The following is an 18,723-nucleotide window of genomic DNA, read 5'->3' on the forward strand; positions in this document are numbered from 1 at the left end:
CGAACTAAATCGGCCGCATGAACATCAGAGGCGACCACCCAGGAATTATCCTCCTGACCATAGCCCTTCCACTTGACCAGGTACTGAAGCCTCCGCCTGGAGAGGCGAGAATCCAAGATCTTCTCCACCACGTACTCCAACTCGCCCTCAACCAACACCGGAGCAGGAGGCTCAGCAGAAGGAACTACAGGCACAATGTACCGCCGCAACAAGGACCTATGAAATACATTGTGAATAGCAAACGACACAGGAAGATCCAGACGGAAAGATACAGGATTAAGGATTTCCAATATCTTGTAAGGCCCAATAAAACGAGGTTTAAATTTGGGAGAGGAGACCTTCATAGGAACAAAGCGGGAAGAAAGCCATACCAAATCCCCAACGCGTAGTCGGGGACCCACACCGCGGCGGCGGTTGGCAAAGCGCTGAGCCTTCTCCTGTGACAACTTCAAGTTGTCCACCACATGATTCCAGATCTGCTGCAACCTATCCACCACAGAATCCACCCCAGGACAGTCAGAAGGCTCCACATGACCCGAAGAAAAGCGAGGATGGAAACCAGAGTTGCAGAAAAAAGGCGAAACCAAGGTGGCGGAACTAGCCCGATTATTAAGGGCAAACTCAGCCAACGGCAAGAATGTCACCCAATCGTCCTGATCAGCAGAGACAAAACACCTCAAATAAGCCTCCAAAGTCTGATTGGTTCGCTCCGTCTGTCCATTAGTCTGAGGATGGAAAGCAGACGAAAACGACAAATCAATGCCCATCCTACTACAAAAGGATCGCCAGAACCTGGAAACGAACTGGGATCCTCTGTCTGACACAATATTCTCAGGGATGCCGTGCAAACGAACCACGTTCTGGAAAAACACAGGAACCAGATCGGAAGAGGAAGGCAGCTTAGGCAAAGGAACCAAATGGACCATCTTGGAGAAGCGATCACATATCACCCAGATAACGGACATGCCCTGAGATAGCGGAAGATCAGAAATGAAATCCATGGAGATATGTGTCCAAGGTCTCTTCGGGACAGGCAAGGGCAAGAGCAAACCGCTGGCACGAGAACAGCAAGGCTTAGCTCGAGCACAAGTCCCACAGGACTGCACAAATGACCGCACATCCCTTGACAAGGAAGGCCACCAAAAGGACCTGGCCACCAGATCTCTGGTGCCAAAAATTCCCGGGTGACCTGCCAACACCGAGGAATGAACCTCGGAAATGACTCTGCTGGTCCACTTATCCGGGACAAACAGTCTGTCAGGTGGACAAGACTCAGGCCTATCAGCCTGAAATCTCTGCAACACACGTCGCAGATCCGGAGAAATAGCTGACAAGATAACTCCATCTTTAAGAATACCAACAGGATCAGCGAGTCCAGGAGCATCAGGCACAAAGCTCCTAGAAAGAGCATCGGCCTTCACATTCTTTGAACCTGGTAAATACGAGACAACAAAATCAAAGCGGGAGAAAAACAATGACCAGCGGGCCTGTCTCGGATTAAGGCGTTTAGCAGACTCGAGATACATCAGATTTTTGTGATCAGTCAAGACCACCACACGATGCTTAGCACCCTCGAGCCAATGACGCCACTCCTCAAATGCCCATTTCATGGCCAACAACTCCCGATTGCCCACATCATAATTTCGCTCGGCAGGCGAAAACTTCCTAGAGAAAAAGGCACAAGGTTTCATAACAGAGCAACCAGGGCCTCTCTGCGACAAAACGGCCCCTGCCCCAATCTCCGAAGCATCCACCTCAACCTGAAAGGGAAGTGAGACGTCAGGCTGGCACAAAACAGGCGCCGAAGTAAACCGGCGTTTCAACTCCTGGAAAGCCTCCACGGCAGCAGGAGCCCAGTTAGCTACATCGGAGCCCTTCTTGGTCATATCCGTCAAAGGTTTCACAATGCTAGAAAAATTAGCGATAAAACGACGGTAGAAGTTAGCGAAGCCCAAGAACTTCTGAAGACTCTTAACTGACGAGGGCTGAGTCCAATCAAGAATAGCTCGGACCTTGACTGGGTCCATCTCCACAGCAGAAGGGGAAAAAATGAACCCCAGAAAGGGAACCTTCTGTACACCAAAGAGACACTTTGAGCCCTTGACAAACAAAGAATTCTCACGCAAAATTTTAAAGACCAACCTGACCTGCTCCACATGCGAATCCCAATTATCAGAAAAAACCAAAATATCATCCAGATAAACAATCAAAAATTTATCCAGATACTTCCGGAAAATGTCATGCATAAAGGACTGAAAAACTGAAGGCGCATTGGAGAGCCCAAAAGGCATCACCAAGTACTCAAAATGACCTTCGGGCGTATTGAATGCGGTTTTCCATTCATCACCTTGCTTAATGCGCACAAGGTTGTACGCACCACGAAGGTCTATCTTGGTGAACCACTTGGCACCCTTAATCCGGGCAAACAAGTCAGACAACAGCGGTAAAGGATACTGAAATTTGACAGTGATCTTATTTAAAAGCCGATAATCAATACAAGGTCTCAAAGATCCGTCCTTTTTTGCCACAAAAAAGAATCCCGCACCAAGAGGGGAAGAAGACGGACGAATATGTCCTTTCTCCAGAGTCTCCTTGATATATGAACGCATAGCGGTATGTTCAGGTACCGACAGATTAAACAGTCTTCCCTTAGGAAATTTACTGCCTGGGATCAAATCTATAGCACAGTCACAGTCCCTATGAGGAGGCAGTGCACTGGACTCAGACTCACTGAAGACATCCTGATAATCAGACAAATACTCCGGAACTTCCGAAGGCGTAGAAGAAGCAATAGACACAGGCAGGGAATCCCCATGAATACCACGACAGCCCCAACTTGAGACTGACATAGCCTTCCAGTCCAGGACTGGATTATGGGTCTGTAACCATGGCAGCCCTAAAACAACCAAATCATGCATTTTATGTAAAACCAGGAAACGTATCACCTCGCGGTGTTCAGGAGTCATGCACATGGTAACCTGTGTCCAATACTGCGGTTTATTTGCTGCCAATGGTGTAGCATCAATACCCCTAAGAGGAATAGGATTTTCTAATGGTTCAAGAGTAAAACCACAGCGCTTAGCAAATGAGAGATCCATGAGACTCAGGGCAGCACCTGAATCTACAAACGCCATGACAGGATAAGATGACAGTGAGCAAATCAAAGTTACAGACAGAATAAATTTAGGTTGCAAATTACCAACGGTGACAGGACTAACAACCTTGGCTATACGTTTAGAGCATGCTGAGATAACATGTGTAGAATCACCACAGTAGTAGCACAAGCCATTCTGGCGTCTATGAATTTTCCGCTCATTACTAGTCAGGATTCTATCACATTGCATTAAATCAGGTGTCTGTTCAGACAACACCATGAGGGAATTTGCGGTTTTGCGCTCCCGCAACCGCCGGTCAATTTGAATAGCCAGTGCCATAGTATCATTCAGACCTGTGGGAATGGGAAAACCCACCATAACATTCTTAATGGCTTCAGAAAGGCCATTTCTAAAATTAGCGGCCAGTGCACACTCGTTCCAATGTGTCAGCACGGACCATTTCCGAAATTTTTGGCAATACACTTCAGCCTCGTCCTGCCCCTGAGACATAGCCAGCAAGGCCTTTTCTGCCTGAATCTCAAGATTGGGTTCCTCATAAAGTAAACCGAGCGCCAGAAAAAACGCATCAAGATCAGCCAATGCCGGATCTCCTGGCGCCAGCGAAAAAGCCCAATCCTGAGGGTCGCCCCGTAAGAACGAAATCACAATTTTTACTTGCTGAGCAGAATCTCCAGATGAACAGGGTCTCAGGGACAAAAACAATTTACAATTATTCACGAAATTCCTAAACTTAAACCTGTCTCCGGAAAACAGTTCAGGAATCGGTATTTTAGGTTCTGACCTAGGATTTCTGATAACATAGTCTTGTATGCCCTGCACACGAGTAGCCAGCTGGTCCACACTTGTAATCAAGGTCTGGACATTCATGTCTGCAGCAAGCATAGCCACTCTGAGGTAAAGGGGAAGAAGAAAAAAAAAAAACTCAGAATCTTCTTTCTTATAATCCCTCTTCTGCAATGCATTAAACAATTAATACTGGCCTGGCAAACTGTTATGACCCCAATGGCGAGGGTCTCAGAGGAACGTGGAAGTCTGCAGAATACAAAATCCAGCTCATAGGGCAGTGGTAACTGGGTTGACCATATATCTACTCCTAACGCCAACACTAGAAGTAGCCGGGGATCATTCCTACGTTGATTCTAGATGACACGCGCCAGCCGGAGAATCTAGCTACCCCTAGTAGAGGAAAACAAAGACCTTTCTTGCCTCCAGAGAAGGGGACCCCAAAGCTGGATAGAAGCCCCCCACAAATAATGACGGTGAGGTAAGAGGAAATGACAAACACAGAAATGAACCAGGTTTAGCACAGAGAGGCCCGCTTACTGATAGCAGAATAAAGAAAGGTAACTTATATGGTCAACAAAAACCCTATCAAAATCCACACTGGAAATTCAAGAACCCCCGAACCGTCTAACGGTCCGGGGGGAGAACACCAGCCCCCTAGAGCTTCCAGCAAAGGTCAGGATACAGATTTGGAACAAGCTGGACAAAAATACAAAACCAAAACAAATAGCAAAAAGCAAAAGGCAGACTTAGCTGATATAACTGGAACCAGGATCAGTAGACAAGAGCACAGCAGACTAGCTCTGATAACTACGTTGCCAGGCATTGAACTGAAGGTCCAGGGAGCTAATATAGCAACACCCCTAACTAACGACCCAGGTGCGGATAAAAGGAATGACAGAAAAACCAGAGTCAAAAAACTAGTAACCACTAGAGGGAGCAAAAAGCAAATTCACAACACTAAACCTAAACAGTGGGGGAACTTGTTAATGATCTCAAGGCAGCTGGGATCACAGTCACCAAGAAAACCATTGGTAACACATTACGCCGTAAAGGTTTAAAATGCTGCAGTGCTTGCAAGTTGCCCCTGCTCAAGAAGGCACATGTGCAGACCCATCTGAAGTTTGCCAATGAACACCTGGATCATTCTGTGAGTGATTGGGAGAAGGTGCTGTGGTCAGATGAGACAAAAATTGAGGTATTTGGCATGAACTCAACTCGCCATGTTTGGAGGAAGAGAAATGCTGCCTATGACCCAAAGAACACAGTTCACACTGTCAAGCATGGAGGTGGAAACGTGTTTTGGGGGTGTTTCTCTTCTAAGGGCACAGGACTACTTCACCGCATCAATAGGAGAATGGATGGCGCCATGTACCGTAAAATCCTGAGTGACAACCTCCTTCCCTCCGCCAGGACATTAAAAATGGGTCGTTGCTGGATCTTCCAGCAATACAATTACCTAAAACATACAGCCAAGGCATCAAAGGAGTGGCTCAAAAAGAAGCACATTAAGGTCAAGGAGTGGCCTAGCCAGTCTCCAGACCTTAATCCCATAGAAAACTTATGGAGGGAGTTGAAGCTCCGAGTTGCCAAGCGACAGCCTCAAAATCTTCATGATTTAGAGATGATCTGCAAAAAGAAGTGGACAAAAATTCCTCCTGACACGTGCACAAACCTCATCATCAACTACAAAAAAAGTCTGACTGCTGTGCTTGCCAACAAGGGTTTTGCCACCAAGTATTAAGTCTTGTTTGCCAGAGGGATCAAATACTTATTTCTCACTGCAAAATGCAAATACATTTATAAAATTGTGATTTTCTGGATTTTATTTTTGATATTCTATCTCTCAATGTTAAAATGAACTTACCCTTAAAATTATAGACTGTTCATGTCTTTGCCAGTGGGCAGGCTTACAAAATCAGCAAGGGATCAAATACTTATTTCCTTCACTGTATTAATAATTTACAGTTTCCAATGTTACAGAATTGTAATGTATCCGCTAAACAGATGCTGTCCTGTAGGGTGGCATCCAAATATTTTTTTTTTCTTCACGGAAAGCAAATCTGGTTTGATGAATGAATCCTTTTCTCAGAGGGCCGGTGCCTTCCTTTTCTCTGATGGACGGTGCCTTCCTTTTTCTCTGACGGCCGGTGCCTCCCTTTTTCTCTGACGGCCGGTGCCTCCCTTTTTCTCTGACGGCCGGTGCCTTCCTTTTCTCTGACGGCCGGTGCCTTCCTTTCTCTGACGACCGGTGCCTTCCTTTTCTCTGACGGCCGGTGCCTCATTTTTCTCTGACGGCTGGTGTCTCCTTTTCTCTGACGGCCGGTGCCTCCTTTTTAAAGCTCTGATGGCAGAATAGAGCGCGATCCCGGATGGAGGTGTAAGACTCGCATGCTCACGCTGTCTGCGATGATTAGCAAGGTCTGCGTGGCTTTGACTGATGCTTCTGTGACTCTGGAGAATGCCTACATTTCACTGTGCCGTCTGTTACTTCCGTGCTTGGACTTTGCATCTGTCACTTAGGCCAGTCTCACACGTCCAGAAAATTCCGGTACCGGAAAAATCGGTACCGGAGTTATCCGTGTGTCCGTGAGCTCACGTAGGCCATCCGTGTGGCACACGTGCGGCAGCCGTGTGCCGCCTGGGTACCACACGGACCGTGCAGGAGAGACAGCGCTATAGTAAGCGCTGTCCCCCCAGCATGGTGCTGAAGCCGCCATTCATCCATTCTCTCCAGCGCTCGCTGGGGAGAAGGGATGAAAGATCTTTTTTTTGTTTTTTTTTGTGTGTAAAATAAACTTTAGGGCATCCTCCCCCCCCCCCACCCCCTGTGCGCCCGGCCGCCGGCATTAAAATACTCACCCGGCTCCCTCGCTGGCGCTGCTTCCTGTCCTGGCTGCACCTTCTACTGTATGAGCGGTCACGTGGGCCCGCCGATTACAGTCATGAATATGCGGCTCCACCTCCCATAGGGGTGGAGCCGCATATTAATTTCTGTAATGGGCGGCCCCACGTGACCGCATACAGGAGAAGCTGCGGCCAGGACAGGACACTGCGAGAGAGGCGGGTTAGTATTTTAATAACAGCGGGCGGGCGCACAGGGGGTGGGAGGGGGGTGGGGACATGGATCTTTATGTTAAACACGATAAACAAACAAAAAAAAGGAATATTCATATCTTCTCTACAGCAAACGCTGCTGCAGAGAAGATATGAATTGCGGCTTCAGCACCATGTGGGGGGGGACAGCGCTTACTGTAGCGCTGTCTCCTGCACGGCACACGGACTGCACACGGACACGGACTTTAATGGGTCCGTGTAATCCGTGCGCTCCCACGAACACTGACATGTCTCCGTGTTTGGCACACGGAGACACGGTCCGCGAAAAATCAATGACATCTGCACAGATGCATTGATTTCAATGTGTCTACGTGTGTCAGTGGCTCCGGTACGTGAGGAAACTGTCACCTCACGTACCGGAGCCACTGACGTGTGAAACCGGCCTTAGGTAGTTTCTGTGTGAGTCCCACACCATGAGATATTCTGGCATCAGGACAGGGTGGCGTTGTTTGGGCCATGAGTGGTATATCAGGGGACCAGATTTACAGGAACTCATAGGATACCTGTCAGCACGTTCTACATATGTATGGCTGTGTAGGGGCATGCCCCCCAAAATAAATTATACTTTCTAAGAAATCTGATGTGCCAGTCATCAGAAATCTAGTGTAGAAGTTGTATGCAAATAAGTCACTGGGGGTGTGGCTGTGGTGGGAAAACGCCCCCAACGCACTTCTAGCCTGATTTGCATATGGCTTCTATACTTAATTTCTCATGACCGGTATGTCAGATATCTATAAAAACGTTAATTTTTTTTTTATTGGGGAACAGGTGTCTATACAGCCGCCCCACTACTTCCATAGGTAAAACCATGCTGACAGGTTTCCCTTAAAATGACAGTGTCCTGGTGGTCTTCCCTATATGATAAAAATGTAGACTGTGGATCCATGCCCCCAGTGTCTGTAATGAACTATCAGAGAGATTCTTTCATGGTCCTGCTTTAGCTATGAGCAGTGTGTAGTACTGATATAACAACTATGCAATTCCAGGAGAATCCACTAGGTGGTAGACTGGGGGAGCAGGAGTACAGTGCGCATGCGCAATTTCTGGTAAGGAAATGATGCGGTGACACTTTTCGGTTGCCTGGGAGCTGAGAAGCTGCGTGTAACATGGCAGGGGAGGAGGTGACACCGTCTCCGGGAGAGTCTACTAACGGATTAGGTAAATGAAATGCCCTTGGAAATGTTAGTGGCGGCCGCGTCCTGTGGAGACATGTTGTTGGGTCGCGGGTCTGTGCGGTACTCTGAATGTTTTGACGCGGTGACAATAGCGGGCTCGGGGCTGCCGCGCGGATTTCTGGGAGTTGTGGTTTTTCCAGTTCCACTGTTGAGTGTTGTTGGACGTGACAAAACTACGTTTCCCATAATTCAAGTTCGGGGGCGAGTGACGGTTAAACTGACAGAGACAAAGCTGATATCCCGATATAGGACCTATCGTGATATAGGTGTGTGCATATATACACATACTATTCACCAGTCACTGCTACAGCCTCCTCTCGAGGTCTCCTAATTGCTGGCCAGTATGGTGTGCCCCCCAATAATTGCGCCTCACTCGCCCCGTCCTGACCCGGCTGTGTGATCTGGCCGCCATGTCTGTGTGTAATGCTGGGCTATGGCGCTGGTCACATTTGTGCTAATCCTTGCCCCTGACTTCCATCCCTGTATCATGAAGAATATCGCATCACCCACCAATACCGCAGACATGAGACCCCGGTATAAGCCAATGGGGCCACCGTAACGTCAGGGTTAGCGCCACAAAGAAGCCGGCCATATTGTGTCATAGACGTGTACCATGTTGTATAGGGGGTCCTAAAGGGCCGCTGTTAACCCTGTGGGCAATAAACATGAGAGGAGATCTAACCGGGATATTCCATTTGTTATTCCATTATGCATATAACATATAACATAAGGGGTCACAAGTAGAACTATCCGCTCGAATAATATGTTTGAGTCCCAGCAGCTGCATGTTTCACGGCTGTTAGACAGCAGCAACACGTGCAGGGATTGTCTAACAGCCGCATCAAACATATTATTCGAGCATGCCGAAGTCACTCTCAGCACCCGAGCATGGGCCGAACACCTTATCCCAGCACGCACACATCACGACGTGGGAGTCCGAGGCCTGCTGGAGCAGTGTGCAGGGTCTGTACGTTGTTTAGTCGTTTTTGCACCTGCCCTGCCGCCGGTGTTGTTTTTTTTAAATTAAACATGCAATATACAATAGTGGCGGCTTCCGTGCAGAAGCCCCCCAAATGGTCAGTTCACTTCTTTTAGCCATTTCACGGCTTTTGAAACCTAAAGCTGTTACAAGAAGGTTAAACAAGCCGAAGACATAAGCACAGCAGGTGGTTTTGACATTTGCAATATATGTCTTCATAGCTTTATATATTTTTTTGTGAGCCCTTTTTCATGCAGGTTGCAGGTGGAATTGACGTCATGTGCAAATATCCTTAGATGCTACTATGCAAATGGTCACAGCAGCAAAGTGGTGTAAAGAGGATGTGGGCTCCCCCATAGGTGTGCTGTCAGTGCAGCTAGGGGCCAGAACATTATCATCTGCCTATTGGGTGATGAGCGCAGTCTGCTGACCTCACCCGTGCTGGGCCTATGAGGCCGTTAGATCGGGCATGATTCATGTTCCACGGACATGTGTATACTGCCTAATGCTGCATGTGGTCCTGTAGCCACGTGCAAAGGTGGCCTCATTGTTAATGTGCTCATGTAGGGCTGCAGGGGGGATGTGGTCGGCACGCAGCTGCCGTACTGTGACATGATGGCTTCATACTGACAGCAGAATTTGTGCATTTTATTATGTAAGCGATTAATGGTCACATATTCAAGTTATCATGTTGGATTAACCTCTTCTCGCATATGGGCGTAACCGTACATCATGTGCTTGGGCGGCGATGTGTGGAGGGGTTCAGCACTGTGCTTCCTCCCAGGGCTGTGGAGTCGGTAAGCCAAACCTCTGACTCCAACTCCTCAATTTCCATGACTCCGACTCCACCAAAATGGGCTCCGACTCCAACTCCAACTCCACAGCCTTCTTCCTCCGCATGGGGCAAATGGCATCTGTGCTTTGTAGCCGGCACCTGTCGCTTGACAGCCAACTTTTAGTTTACAGTATATTAACGATTTAGATTCCCCTGTCAATAATCGGCCATGGCATTTACATGATTTTACTGCCAATGCTGGCCCCTTAGTATGGATCCAGGTAAGGACAAGTATTTGTGTGTAGCTTGTCTTTAATATACCAAACCTCTAGTAACATTTTAGACCACCCCTTTAACAATGACATTGTTCTATGGATAGAGAAGACCTGTCTGTCCTGATGTATTTGTTTTAATAAAGATTTGTATTCATCATATAATAACTATTCAGAGTATCTATTCTTAGAAGTGTTTGTTGTGCCGCTCCTCTATTATTCCTATAGCAGGGATGTCAAACTCAAATAAACAGAGTGCCAAATTTAAAAGCTTGGACAAATTTACCAGCCAACCTTGATTTTATATAAAAAAAAAAAAAAAAAAAATATCTACAGTTAAGAAAGTTTTGCCTTTATCAAATAGAACAGTGTTTCACAACTCCGGCCCTCAAGAGCCACCAACAGATCATGTTTTTAGGATTTCCTTAGTATTACACAGGTGGTGGGATTCTTGTTCGTCCAGCTGATGCAAGTATCCCTGTGTAATACTAAGGAAATCCTGAAAACATGACCTGTTGGTGACTCTTGAGGACCGGAGTTGGGGAACACTGAAATAGAACAATGGCCCCACTTAGTCCTCTGTACAGTACAATGGGCCCCACATAGTCCTTCATACAGTATAATGGACCCACATAGTCCTCTTTACAGTATAATGGGACCAACATAGTTCTCTTTACAGTATAATAGGCCCCCACATAGTCCTCCATACAGTATAATGGCTTCACAATCTCCCCCATACAGTGTAATAGGCCCCACATATTTCTCACAGTATAATGGCCCCACATAGTCCTTTTTACAGTATAATGGGAGCAACATAGTTCTCTTTACAGTATAATAGACCCCACATAGTCCTTCACACGGTATAATTTCCCCACATAGATCTCTTTCCAGTATAATGGGACCAGCATAGTTCTCTTTACAGTATAATGGCCCCCACTTAGTCCTCCATACAATATAATGGCTCCACATTCCTCCCCACACAGTATAATAGGCCCCCACATATTCCTCACAGTATAATGGCCCCATGTAGTCCCCGGCGTTGTGAGCGAAATACAATCACCTTGCGAGCCTGAGTTTGACATGTGTGTCCTATGAGATGAATTAATTGACCAGTGGCTTTTACCAGTTGGGGATGATACTATCTGATCAGTGCTGCTAGTGGCAATCTATAAGTGCACCTCACTAAATCAGAATATCATCAAAAAGATAATTTATTTCAGTTCTTCAAAAAGTGAAACTCATATATTATATAGAGTCACTACGAAAAGAGTAATCTATTTCAAGTGTTTATTTCTGTTAATGTTGATGATTATGGCATACATCCAATGAAAACGCAAAAGTCATCTCAGCAAATTAAAATACTTAATAAAAAAAAAAACACACCTGCAAATGCTTCCTAAGCGTTTAAAAAGGTCCCTTATTCTGTTTCAGTAAGCTCCACAATCATGGGGAAGACTGCTGACTTGACAGATATCCAGAAGGCAATCATTGACACACTCAACAAGGAGGGTAAAAGGTCATTGCTAAAGAAGCTGGCTGTTCAGAGTGCTGTATCAAAGCATATTAATAAAAAGTTGAGTGGAAGGAAAAAGTGTGGTAGAAAAAGGTGCACAAGCAACCGGGATAACCGCAGCCTTGAAAGGATTGTTAAGAAAAGGCCATTCAAAATATTGGAGGAGATTCACAAGGAGTGGACTGCTGCTGGAGTCATTGCTTCAAGAGCCACCACACACAGAGGTATCCAGGACATGGGCTACAAGTGTCACATTCCTTGTGTCAAGCCACTCATGACCAATAGATAACGCCAGAGGCATCTTACCTGGGCCAAGGAGAAAAAGAACTGGACTGTTGCTCAGTGGTCCAAGGTGTTGTTTTTAGTTGAAAGTAAATTTTGCATTTCATTTGGAAATCAAGGTCCCAGAGTCTGGAGGAAGAGTGGAGAGGCACACAATCCAAGCTGCTTGAGGTCTAGTGTGAAGTTTCCACAATCAGTGATGGTTTGGGGAGTCATGTCATCTGCTGGTGTAGGTCCACTGTGTTTTATCAAGACCAAAGTCACAGCAGCCATCTATCAGGAAATTTTAGAGCACTTCATGCTTCCCTATGCCGACAAGCTTTGTGGAGATGGAAATTTCATTCTCCAGTAGGACTTGGCACCTGTCCACACTGCCAAAAGTACCAATACCTGGTTTACAAACAACAGTATCACTGTGCTTGATTGGCCACCAAACTCGCCTGACCTTATGGGGTATTGTCTATGGGGTATTGTCAAGAGGAAGATGAGACACCAGACCCAACAATGCAGACAAGCTGAAGGCTGCTATCAAAGCAACCTGGGCTTCCATGACACCTCAGCAGTGCCACAGGCTGATCGCCTCCATGCCGCATTGATGCAGTAATTGATGCAAAAGGAGCCCTGACCAAGTATTGAGTGCATTTACTGAACATATATTTCAGTAGGCCAACATTTCAGATTTTAAAATCATTTTTCAAGCTGGTGTTGTAAAGTATTTTAATTTACTGAGATAATGACTTTTGGGTTTTCATTGGCTGTAAGCCATAATCATCAACATTAACAGAAATAAACACTTGAAATAGATCACTCTGTTTGTAATGACTCTATATAATATAAGAGTTTCACTTTTTATATTGAAGAACTGAAATAAATTAACTTTTTGATGATAATCTAATTTAGTAAGATGCACTTGTATATAAGGACAATACACGTTGGATAAAGTAGCACTCAGTTGTAAATCTATTCAATAATGGAAAAGAAGAAAAATGGAGGATCAGCACAACACGGCATTTTAAGAAAAGATGCTCCAGAATATTTTTGTCATGGATACAAGCAGATACTAAAGCAGACCTATGAGGAGTGCTGGCAGGTTGTCCTCTGAGTACTTGGGCTGTTACCGATTCTGCTTTATTCCAGTCACTGTCGTGGATCTGTCCGGCCAAGGTCTGCAGAAGCTGAGCCCCATGTTACCATGTAGTGCTGACACTCGAACGCTCGTTTTGGACAAGAACCAGATCATCAAATTAGAACATCTAGAGAAGTGTAAAAATCTTACACAGGTCAGTAAATGACATGCTGCAATATAGTTTATAGAAGTATTCAGAACCTAATTAAAACGTGTTACAGAGCTTAATAAATGTAAGACATGATGGCATGTCTGGAACAATACGATAGTGCTGGGGTGGGCAATTAATTCACCAGGGCCACATGATAGTCTGACTGCTGTGGAGCGCAGAATCAACCAGACGAATGCAATTATGCTCATTACTGCTTTATAAGGCACATAATGTAGGTAGATTGCTCACCGTTATCCTTGCTTCTAATTTTTATCACAGTTTCCTTTGGCAACTTTATCCCATATTGGTAAGTAGTGCTGAGAGCATCACTTGCCGAGTCCAAGCTTGTGAGCGCAGCACCATAGAAAAAGCTGCTCCGGCCCCCAGTATAATAACAGTCCTTCTTTATTGAAATCGATTTAAAGCACAGTACACTGGTCCTTATTCATTTTCTATTGTAGTAAACCAACATGGACCAGTGTACTATGATTTAATTTGTTCTTGTAAATAAGCAATTTAATTATATTGAGGTGCTAGAGCAGCTTTTTCTATAGTATTGTTTTATATAAATTTTTGTCCATTACTATTGAGCAGAATTAAGTTTGTTGACTAGCTGCTACCGTTGTTTTTATAGGGCTATTGTATTATGTATTCTTATCTGCAGTAGCTAATCAAAGCCATATCATTTACTTTTTATAAAGTTTATAAATCTACTGCTCCTATTATTCAGTCCTTGGTTAACAGTTCCCAACACAATCTGATGTCCCCTCCCACGGTCCGATGTCCCCTCCCACGGTCCGATGTCCCCTCCCACGGTACGATGTCCCCTCACACGGTACGATGTCCCCTCACACGGTACGATGTCCCCTCACACGGTACGATGTCCCCTCACACGGTACAATGTCCCCTCACACGGTACGATGTCCCCTCACACGGTACGATGTCCCCTCACACGGTACGATGTCCCCTCACACGGTACGATGTCCCCTCACACGGTACGATGTCCCTACACATTCCCTCACTCAGTATGTCACCACTGAGCCCCCCTAAACAGTAATACTTTCACACATTGTATAATGTCGCCTCAGAGTCCTCCCACACACTGTCACCACAGAGCCCCTACGCAGTATGACATCCCTATACAGCGTGTCCTCATAAAGCCCCCCATACTGTATGATGTTCCCCCAATGCCTCTCATACTCTATGTAACCACAGAACCCCCCACACAGTATGAGGTCCCCTCCCTTCACTGGAACAGCCAGAGGGCAGCATATGGCCCCCAAGCCACACATTGCCCAGCTCTGCCTACGCAGTATGACGTTCCCACAAAGCCCGGCACACAGTATCGTGATGCAAGCCTTCAATGACAGTGAGATGCCGGGCAGGGGAAGCCTCGTGGTGCAGGCCGCCACTGTATCCAGCCCTATGGCTGCGTGTAACCCGCAGCCCGCACATTGCCCAGGTCTGCTCTAGCACCATAATCCATTTTGGAATTTAGAGCAGCCTGCAAATCTTTAAATCCGTTGCATGCTTGTGTTGTAGAAATGTATATTCTCACAGATTTCACACTGTGTAATGTAGCAAGTAAAAATTGTAGCATGAAGCATCAGACCGTTACTGTGTCTTCAGAATGCAGTCAGACTTCTGCTCAGTCATCTGTCTTCTGTGTCCACCTTATTTCAGCTCTCTGTAGCCAACAACCGTCTTGTTCGGATGATGGGGGTTTCAAAGCTGGTCCATTTACGAGTCCTGAATCTTCCTCACAACAGTATCGGATATGTGGAAGGACTTAAAGATCTGGTGCATTTGGAGTGGCTTAACCTTGCCGGAAACAATTTGAAGGTTTGTCTGTAAAATTAGGTTATGAGATGCTGATAGCATTTTGGTAAGAAAACAAACAGCCTGATACATAGATGTCGTGTGTACTGAATTGGTGCTATGGTGCATTTACAGGAGCAGATGATTATGCGAGCACTTGTTTCTAATATCCGGTGTACACGTGCTGGCGATCACCATATGATCATCAGGTGATCATATTGTTTATGCTAAAATATCAGTATTCTCGGCAGCACATATCGCCTTGTGTAGTAGGGGATAAGCTGCTGATAACAGGATACACCTCCAATGCTCTTTGTCAGTCTTCTTACTTGGCTGCAGCCATTCTTTGGCCTCCATGGTACTGTGCTGCACATGGCTAAGGCCAGTGATTGCTTGCAGTGGTCATGGGGGTAAAAAGTAAGCGTAAGCACTTCTTCCAGATGGTAGTTATCATTATTTGGTCTAAACTCCTCTGATACGTCGTGCTTGCTTCGTTTATAGAAAATACAATTTTCTTGTATCTGAGGATCATACATGTAATGGAAGGCTGTGTAATATTGATACGGTATCTGAAACTTTCATTATGGGAGAACCTGGTAGCACACATGATAAGCTGCTCCTTAGAAGCCAGATCTGTGCCCACCATGTAATGATTCCTCGATATGGCGTAATGAATTCTATATTCTGACGTGTCCTATTATTTTCCTCAAGGTTATCGACCAGATAAACAATTGCGTGTCCCTGCAGCATCTGGATTTATCAGACAATAACATATCTCAGATTGGTGATCTCTCAAAGTTACTGTGTCTCAAGGTACGGTTATCAAAAAGTTTCTTACCACAAGATGCTGAAGTGGGGTTATAGTCATTAGATCCACCCTCCGTATGTTCCATCCAGCGCTTTGCAGACATTTTTTGTATAGAACATTTTTTACAATGTCTTCATTCTTCTACAGACCTTTCTTCTGCACGGAAACAATATTGCCTCCTTACGCACGGCTTCCACCAGCCTTCCACAGAATTTATCCATCTTGTCACTGGCAGAGAATGAAATTCGAGACCTAAATGAGGTAATTTGCGTTCTTCTATGCAGACACTGCATACATTGGGCCTAAAGGGGGTAAGAAAGCTGCGGAGCCCACAGTATGCCTAACATACACATTAGATAAGCGGCAAAGAGCCAATTTTATGACTGAATTTGCCGAGATGTAAAATGTTTTTTGTTTTTATTCTCATCTTGTCATTTTCTTTCATAATTGTTCGAGTTACATTTACAGAGAACACACGTTTTCTTAGTGTTCCTGGATGGTAATTTTTATCACCCTTTATAGAAAAATTGGAGCAGAGCGATTTCGGCTGTGAACAACATGTCAACCTCACAAGTGTCCATTAATTGCCTTTTGTTAGTTAGTAGGGGTCAATATAAGAGTGACCCTTATTTGTACTATTTCAGCTTTGGTGGCTTGCTCTAAAAGGAACATGTCACTTGGTTTTTGCCATATAACCTACGGCCACCATCTTTTGGCTAAAGAGCGCCAACTCGTGCGCATTACAGTGTAATTGGAGTATAATAAAAAGGTGTTTGTGTTTTTTACCTTACAGGGCAAATCAGAGTCATATATACAGCATATTAGAATGCTGTAACACAAGGCTGAAAGGTGGTGGCCATAGGTTGTATGGGACAAACCTCGTGACAGGTTCCCTTTAAAGAAAAAAGTCATGGAGGTGCATTGGGCAGTAATCACACTAAGTGCTCCTGCTAAGAACAGCAGACGTTTCCCCTTCATCTATGAATATGATGCCAGCATTGTTAAGGTGCTGCTGGATTAATCACTGCGTGCTCCCTGACAAATATGGGGGCACCGTGTCAAGGCTGTTGTCACTTACTTACATAGATTGTTCTGGATTGCATAACGCTCTGGACAATGGCCACTATTCTTGGTTTGGGGCAGGTGTACCCCCGTATCAAATTCTCTTTATGTTTTGATTCATACAGTATTATTTTTAACATTACCAATCTAGATTGCAACCAGAACTGGTTTTACTGGAACATAATTTGTTTCTGGTTCTTAACATAATTTATGTAGAATAACTATTGTCACATAACATAACTACCTATTGAAGGAACGTTGTTAGCATATTTTGCAATTGGTATTTCCTGTTTGCAGGCCAATCCCTGACCCTTGAACTTTGCCGTGCCTGTTTACTCCGTGGGTTGTGCATGTATTCATAATCCTCTTATTGAGAATTCTAATCCCATGAACTATAGTATATAAACTAAAGCTGAACCTTCCTGGAAAATATACACTCCTCAACTTTAAAATCCTAAGTCATTTTGCTGCTCGCTAAAGAGTCGATAATTGGCGCTAGAGTTCTAGTTCTCTTCCACTCTGACGAAACAATTTGCATATTTAATTTCCCAGAGGAGCATGCATGGCTTATAAGTTTCCTCACTCTGGCATGTCAGGCTTGGCTTGTCACTCTCCACAAAGAGAAAAGTTACCCCTTAGACCCCAATACCAAGAAGGAAGCGTCAGGGAATTATGGAAATCATGAGATCAATAGACATGTTAATGATATGCAAATGATGAAAACATTAAAAGAACATTTTCAAAACATCTCGATGTATTGTGCCACGCACAAAAATCCGTGCACTTACACATTTTATATTATCAATGAGGTTACTAATGGTTGTCTGAGAAATGTTCTGTCACCCTGAATGCAGTTGTCCATGCTAATCATAAAGATCCACAGCTGACAGCCCCTTTTCAATTGTCGATCAATGACGTCCCAGATGTAACGGGGGTGGGAGACAAGTCCAGAGACCCTGCAGGCCATGGTAACATGTTTAGGCCATGCAGGCTCCTCATAGTAGCAGAAGAAACATGCGGCCTGTGTAGAAAAATGACTCCTGGGACACTTTGGAGAAATTGACATACCACTGGTTCTACGACTAAATCAATGTAGTGCCAAGCTGTTACTGTACCTGGAATGAAGACTAGAGGGGTTCAAGTAATTTATATTAAACCACCCCATGCCATAATTCTGTAAATAAGACCCATGTGATGTTCCCTCATGAAACCTCTTTGTAGCATTGCCCACGTGGTCTCCAAACCAATATGTGGGTTTTATTGATGGACTCAGTGCTGAAGAGGATAGACCTTCATTTCAACCTCCATTGCCGTCTTACTCTGCACCATAATTGTAAGTGAGGTGAAGACAATGGAACACCTGTAGCTGGACATCTGGCTCGTAGCTCAATATCATGCAAACACCTTCTTATGGCTTGTGTAGACACAGACTCCTTAGGCTTGGTATGGGACTGGTGGTGGTGAGGCGGCAGCTCTGGTGGTGGTGAGGCGGCAGCTCGGGTGGTGGTGAGGCGGCAGAATGGTTATTGCAGGCTGTAGGCTTTCCTGAAGAGATGGGTTTTCATGTTAAGTCTGAAGGATTTGAGGGTGGTAGATAATCGAACGTGTTGAGGTGTGGAATTCCAGAGGACGGGGGATATTCGTGAGAAATCTTGGAGGCGGTTGTGTGAGGAACGAATAAGTGTGGAGGAGAGTAGGAGGTCTTGGGAGGATCGAAGATTACGCGAGGGAAGATTAGTTCAGAGA

General features: G+C 45.3%; 1 protein-coding gene across 2 annotated transcripts in view; it reads left to right on the top strand.

Annotated features, from left to right (window-relative positions):
- Positions 1 to 8,032: 8,032 nt before the first annotated feature.
- CEP97 (centrosomal protein 97) overlaps positions 8,033 to 18,723 on the top strand; it is a 36,790-nt gene continuing 26,099 nt past the window's right edge. The window contains exons 1-5 of one of the 2 annotated variants that reach the window (XM_077296783.1): positions 8,033 to 8,174; positions 13,150 to 13,292; positions 14,973 to 15,131; positions 15,819 to 15,920; positions 16,063 to 16,176. In XM_077296783.1, the coding sequence (XP_077152898.1) occupies positions 8,123 to 8,174; positions 13,150 to 13,292; positions 14,973 to 15,131; positions 15,819 to 15,920; positions 16,063 to 16,176 (570 nt within the window). In that variant the 5' untranslated portion in view covers positions 8,033 to 8,122. Of the gene's footprint in view, positions 8,175 to 8,214; positions 8,458 to 13,149; positions 13,293 to 14,972; positions 15,132 to 15,818; positions 15,921 to 16,062; positions 16,177 to 18,723 lie in introns of those variants that run through there. The other variant, XM_077296782.1, reaches the window with a different exon arrangement.

This window comes from Ranitomeya variabilis, chromosome 3 (assembly GCF_051348905.1).
Source record: "Ranitomeya variabilis isolate aRanVar5 chromosome 3, aRanVar5.hap1, whole genome shotgun sequence".
Classification (NCBI taxonomy): Eukaryota; Metazoa; Chordata; class Amphibia; order Anura; family Dendrobatidae; genus Ranitomeya; species Ranitomeya variabilis.